The sequence below is a fragment of the Formica exsecta genome, unplaced genomic scaffold (assembly GCF_003651465.1).
Source record: "Formica exsecta isolate Colony F162 unplaced genomic scaffold, ASM365146v1 scaffold116, whole genome shotgun sequence".
NCBI classification, from domain to species: Eukaryota; Metazoa; Arthropoda; class Insecta; order Hymenoptera; family Formicidae; genus Formica; species Formica exsecta.
The window spans coordinates 749976-756146 of record NW_021848499.1 but is presented as its reverse complement, the minus strand read 5'-3'; the positions used below and the strand labels follow the sequence as shown (position 1 = coordinate 756146).

The 6171-nt window shown below is 29.6% G+C and overlaps 1 protein-coding gene across 1 annotated transcript in view; it reads left to right on the top strand.

Moving 5' to 3' along the window:
- The first annotated feature begins 1259 nt into the window (after positions 1 to 1259).
- Positions 1260 to 6171, top strand: part of LOC115239062 (nose resistant to fluoxetine protein 6-like) — a 10575-nt gene continuing 5663 nt past the window's right edge. The window contains exons 1-2 of the mRNA XM_029813393.1: positions 1260 to 1506; positions 5723 to 5970. Of these exons, the coding sequence (XP_029669253.1) occupies positions 1260 to 1506; positions 5723 to 5970 (495 nt within the window). The remainder of the gene's footprint in view (positions 1507 to 5722; positions 5971 to 6171) is intronic.

Sequence of the window (6171 nt, the reverse complement as noted above, 5' to 3'; positions counted from 1 at the left end):
TTATAATATTATCTTATAAAAAAATTTTTAGAAAAAGTTAGCTTGTAATTAAAAATATTGGGTACATAATAGTCAGAAAAAGGCGCCAAGTGCACGTGCCAGTTGTAAAAATTGTTGTATGTATTACTATAAAAGATTATCCTACAAAAATAATGGTATAAAAAGATTGCGTCAATTGAAAATAAAAACTTATGAAAATATATTAACCAAGAAAAGTTGTACAAAATAGTTGTTTTAATTTCTTACAGAAATAATGATATTAAAAAGTTGGATTAATTGAATAAAAGTTTATACTATAAAATTTATATATGTATATATTTTTTTTATATCCAATATTAAAAGAAAAAATATATCTAATAATTGGCAATATGGTATCTATTATAAAAATCATCAAAAATGTGAACAATTATATGCATTGTATATATCCCGCAAAGTTTAATAAAAAAAAAAAAGGATAATGCGAAACACAAAAAACAAAATTAAAAATTAATAGAAAAATTAAAAATTAGGAATTAATACAAAAAATTAAAAATTTATACAAAAATTAAAATTTGATACAAATAAAAAAATTAAAAAGAATTTGATTAAATAACTTGGTGCTAAACTAAACAATATGCTAAAGTTAACATATTGTTTAATACATTTCGCAGTTATTGACATAATTGAATTAAATATAGTTTTAAATAAAATTTATAAAATTTGTTGGTTTAATATACTTTGAAGGTTATAGCAGCGTCAAGTTTTTTTAATGACGCATAGTGCGTCACGTAAGCGAAGAAACTAATTTAATTCTAATTCCGGTTCCTCCAACCTCTTAACGACGATTATCTTTGTCGTTAGCGAGCGATAGCCTATGGGAGTTGCGCTTTTCACCAGGATTGTCCTTGCCATTGGCTGTCGCTAGTTAACGATATCGAAAACTGTCGATAGCAAGTTACTGAATACTGTTACTGAGCAGTGCTTCTAATAAATATCGTTCTCTTTCTTAAACACCACGAACGTGAACAGATGTGTATAGTAAGACAGAGAAATATTTTTACACGTATCGAGACGCGAGTTGTACTTTACAACATAATTGTACTCTACGATAAATTCTCCTATTTTAACAAAACTACTAGTTACATTTAACAATATTGTTAAAACCAAAAAATATATATAATATAAATAAAATTCTGAAGTCTGTTGCAGTTTATAATTGATATTAAAGTATTCGCCGACAATTTAAATAATAAAAAAATAATAGTGATTATAGCCGCATTATGTTATTTTATCGCTTTGTGTTTATTTTGTGTATTTGTGTAAATTTTGATGCCTTAATTGGTGTTTTTGCGCACGTTAACAAATCTAACGGGAATGAATACAAAAAAGTTATTAATAATATTAATAATATGCTGCCTGCTTATATAATTGCTTCGAAAGCTGATCTTGTTAACTCAACTATATGCGGAAAGGAATTACGAGACTTTCGCGACGCCGTGGATCAACGAATATTATGGAGTTTAAAAAGTAAGTAAAAAAAATTCTATTTACTTAATTATAATTTTATAAAGAAAGTCGAAAATATTAGAAGAACTAATTATTAAACAATTATTTGCGTTTACTCTACACTGAATTAATTGTCTAATTACAAAAACTATAATTAAAGTTAACTAAACTCATATGCCTTTTTTTACTATTGTAAAAAGAGAAAAAAAGTAGTTAATAATTATTAGTAATTAGTTAAAATTAGGTTAAATTACCTAACTGTTAGGTTAAATCACCTAACTAAATATTACATTGCAATAAATTAAGCTATGTACATGTACACTCAAGGACAGAAATGGTGTCTCTAGGCGGCTAGATGTATACGTGACAGCCGAAAGCGGTGTCCAGCCAGCGCGCTGGCTATAACTGTCTCACTCGCACTTCCTGCATTCAATTGGAGTGAGTGAGACAAATATAGGACCCTATTAATTGGCATCACGTCTTGCATTGCTTTCTCTCTCGATCATATGACTGGTAACAAGGATGTAACGGAATGCGGTCGGATTGCCTTCCACTTTTTTCTCCTTCCCTGCTTGATCTTTTTCGCGCTTCAGATAATACATATACATACATACGCGATAGTTATCTTGAAATAGTCAATAATGCCTTAAATATCAGATATTTTTTAAAGGCAACTTTATTGTTGAATATCTATCCTTGTGATATGTCTTCAACTGATAAAAATACAATCTTTTTCGAAGAAAATTGCGACGGCTGCGCTTCAGTTAGAAATGGAAAGAACATCCGTAGAATTCGGATATTATCACTTTTAACCGAGAAATTCTACTATCTCGAAACCGTTCGTATTCTGATTTATTTTTCGTTCCCTTTTAGAAGCAATTTGTTCAAGGTAATTTGAAAGCATACTCGTCAATATCATAAATATTGTCGATTTTGCCATCGTAACTGCATTTTTACAGTGATTTATAGTAACGATATTACGAATATCTCGTACGCAATATAAATCGATCTACCTGACATTGATGTTTCATTAAAAGTTATATTTTATCCTCATATACAGAGACTGTGCGTATCACTATATCATAGCAAAACTAGCTTGACGTTTTGTCCAACAAGATATATCGCTCGTCACATACATTCAAGCGCTCTGTATGCCAAATTATTAGAGATTATAGTTTACATGCGATTTTTGCATAACATTGTCACATCGGACTAAATGCAGCACAAATTGTAAAATGTTCTCTTGTGTGATATAGTACGTACTAATTTACAGAGTACTTCAATTACCATTGTCATTATACCGATTGTAATGGGACGTTTAAGCGCAGTATTTCAAAGCGATATTGCGAAGCGCGTACAATACAACGAAATCAACTGAATATATCGGAATTATTTTGTGTACTATTGTGCGCCCAAAGATGACACTATCGCGATAATTAATGATAATACGCATGAGACTAAGTTTTGGATAATAATGCTGCTTCTCTGCGATAATGAATTAGCTTTCTGACGCTCAAAGCGCTCATCAATTTTTGGTCATATACGTATACACCTAACCGCCGAGGGACACCATTCCTGCCCTTGAGTGTACACTTCTTCTTCTTCTTTCACTTTATGGCCACATCCAATCCAGATGAGATCAGTACATTCAGGCCAATATTGAGTATACACAAGCGGAATTATCTTGATCTTCTACATATTTCCATATTTATAGAACAATTGATTTAAATGTAGTAATTTAATGTACAAACATATTCCGACATTTTTCACTCAAACTATGCCACTATATTATGCAAATAAAAATAAGAAAAAGTGTTATATAAATATATACATATGTAAGCCTATAAATGCTTTATTAAAGAATTATAAGAAAAATATGAAATACAAAAATAAAAGATAATAACAGATTTATTTTTAATATAGCTTAATATAATGCAAATTTAACTTTAGAAATCTAAGCGTTTTCGAAATATGTCACTCATCTAATAAAAAAAAACCAGTCAGCCAGGCATCAAGATGCCTTTTGACATTTTGTGCTCTTTGGGAGTGTAGGAAGATTAAGCGAAACTGCGAAGTATAAGTTTTTATGAAAAAGTTTTGAAGAAAACGTTTTTAACAGCAGAAAGACGCGAGAGAGCACATAGTTTAAATATAGAAACAAAACTATAACTAAAAAATGTAAAATTATTAAGAAAAAAGAAGAATCACATGCAATCTGTCGAGATATGACAGTCTTAATAAATTTTTTTTTGTAAGTACAACGTGCATCTTAAAAATGTAATTGCACTTTTTTTTTTAATAGGATTCGGATCTAAAAGTACTTATAATAAGATGAAGTGCTTGAAAAAGTAATATATACAAGATATTTTTAAAATTTCTGCATGAGGCATATGCTTTATTTAAGGAGATGTTCAAACTTTTTATCGTTACACAATAAATGTTTGATGAACTGGTTCTTGATATTCTTTATTACAACATCAAGCTGATCATTATTTAAATCACTATTTAAATCACTATTTAAATAACATAGGATCTCTTATTTTAATGGAATATGATTCATTTTTTAGTTCAATTATTGGTACAATCATTACAATTTAATATTTAAAATTTTATTTTTTTTGTAATACTACTTTTGTAATACTAACCGTCAGTCGCAAAAATAGAAAACTGATAACGTTACCTTATTAGTTTAATCACACATTAAAACATTACCTTGTATATTTTATTACTATATTATTACTGAGATGTAGAGTAATGTTATCTTTCGCAAAAATATAAAATTCTAATAATTATTTAGAATTTTATATTTAAAACATGTGTTATAGCCCAAAAGACTATGTACATTATTATTACATTATTATGTTATATGATTATTATTAATTAATATTATTTAAGATACGCCTTCCAATTTATAAGTCTGAGGAAGGCGTATACCGTTACGAACGTTGATCGCGTGAATCACGGATAGACTAACAATAAATAAAAATTATTGCTCAATATTTCTGTTTAAATAATAATTGCTTATTTTTTATTATTAAGTGCTAGATTCTAGCGGTGGATTTAAACCAGGCTTTCTTTATGGAAATAATTACTGGCTGGGAAGTCGTAGTCAGTGTCTCGATACGATGAATACAGCTCCTCTAGAAATCGCAAAGCGATTTAATTACTTCTGTATAAAAATGTAGTGACAAAATTATTTATACACACACAAATTATCTTAACATTAAATATTTGTTATTTATTTGTTCCAATTATATTTATTATTATTGTTTTCGATTTTTAACCACTGACAAATGTAACCATTAATATCTCGTTATAACAATTATTTTTATTGCATCTTTGATACCTGCCATTATGTATAAAATATATTGATGATTTTGAAAATTCTGTATAACGCGTTTCGACATTGTGAGCACATTTTGTAAGCGTTTTGTCGTAGCCCGACCAATTTCCTAATATATTAAAAGATAAAACAATAAAGTTAAACAGAAAAGATTAAGAAAGAGCTGAGTAAAGCAATGCATTAAAATTAGAAAAGAGATCAAGGAAAAATAATTAAGAAAGAGTTAAGTAATAAAAGATTATTAATAAAATAAAAGTATGATACGTGACTAAAGAGAAGGAAGTTACGGTCAAGTTCTCGGAAGCTGAGTAAGCAGCTGACTAGACAGCTGACGAGCGGAGCACGAGACATGCTCCGGTCAGGGACACCACACTCCTCCCTAATCAACGACCTAATTAATTAATATATATTGAGCGCGAGATGCACCGACGCTAGCTCAGTAATATAGCTCATTAACATCGCTCACTACTCGTTCACTCGCTCGCTCATATCAACAGTATCGATATACCGTACATCGCACCCGACTATTATAATCGCGAATAAGTAAAAGTGTACCAAAACCTGTGAAATATATTAATTTATACCTAACGTCCGGGAGTGTCTTATTTCGAGCGTGGATCCTAATCCTTTGGGCGTATAAATCCCTAAAGACCTCTTCCTTAGCGGCTAGAGGCACAACAAACTGATAGTTTAAAGTCTAATAAAGCCAAAAGTTTTAGGTCTCGCTTAAAGCCAAAATAACATTGGTGCAACCGGGCCTAAATAATGAAATATCTAAAGATTACTTTTTAAATTCAACAATGAATTAAAACATTGATGATGTACTAACAATAAATAAAAATTATTGCTCAATATTTATGCTTAAATAATAATTGTTTATTTTATGTTTTTGAGTGCTGGATTCTAGCGGTGGATTTCAACCAGGCTTTCTTTATGGAAATAATTACTGGCTGGGAAGTCGTAGTCAGTGTCTCGATACGATGAATACAGCTCCTCTAGAAATCGCAAAGCGACATATATTAAATAATACGATATATCGTGATCCACAAAAGGAATTTCCGCCTTTCGAAGTAAATTACTTTGTTGCTCATTTCAAACACAACAGTACCCTCCAATACCACATGAATCTCGGTACAAATGAAGTAAGTTTTTACATTTTTATAAAATAAGTTTCTCTCTCTCTCTCTTTCTCTCCCTCTCTCTCTCTCTCTTTCCCATATAAAATTAACTAGAAAAAATATCAAATTATAAATTAAATTAAAGCCAGTGAACTTACATAGGTTTTTCTATTTTTATTTTATCAGGTTATAACAATAATATATATATATATATATAGAAAAACC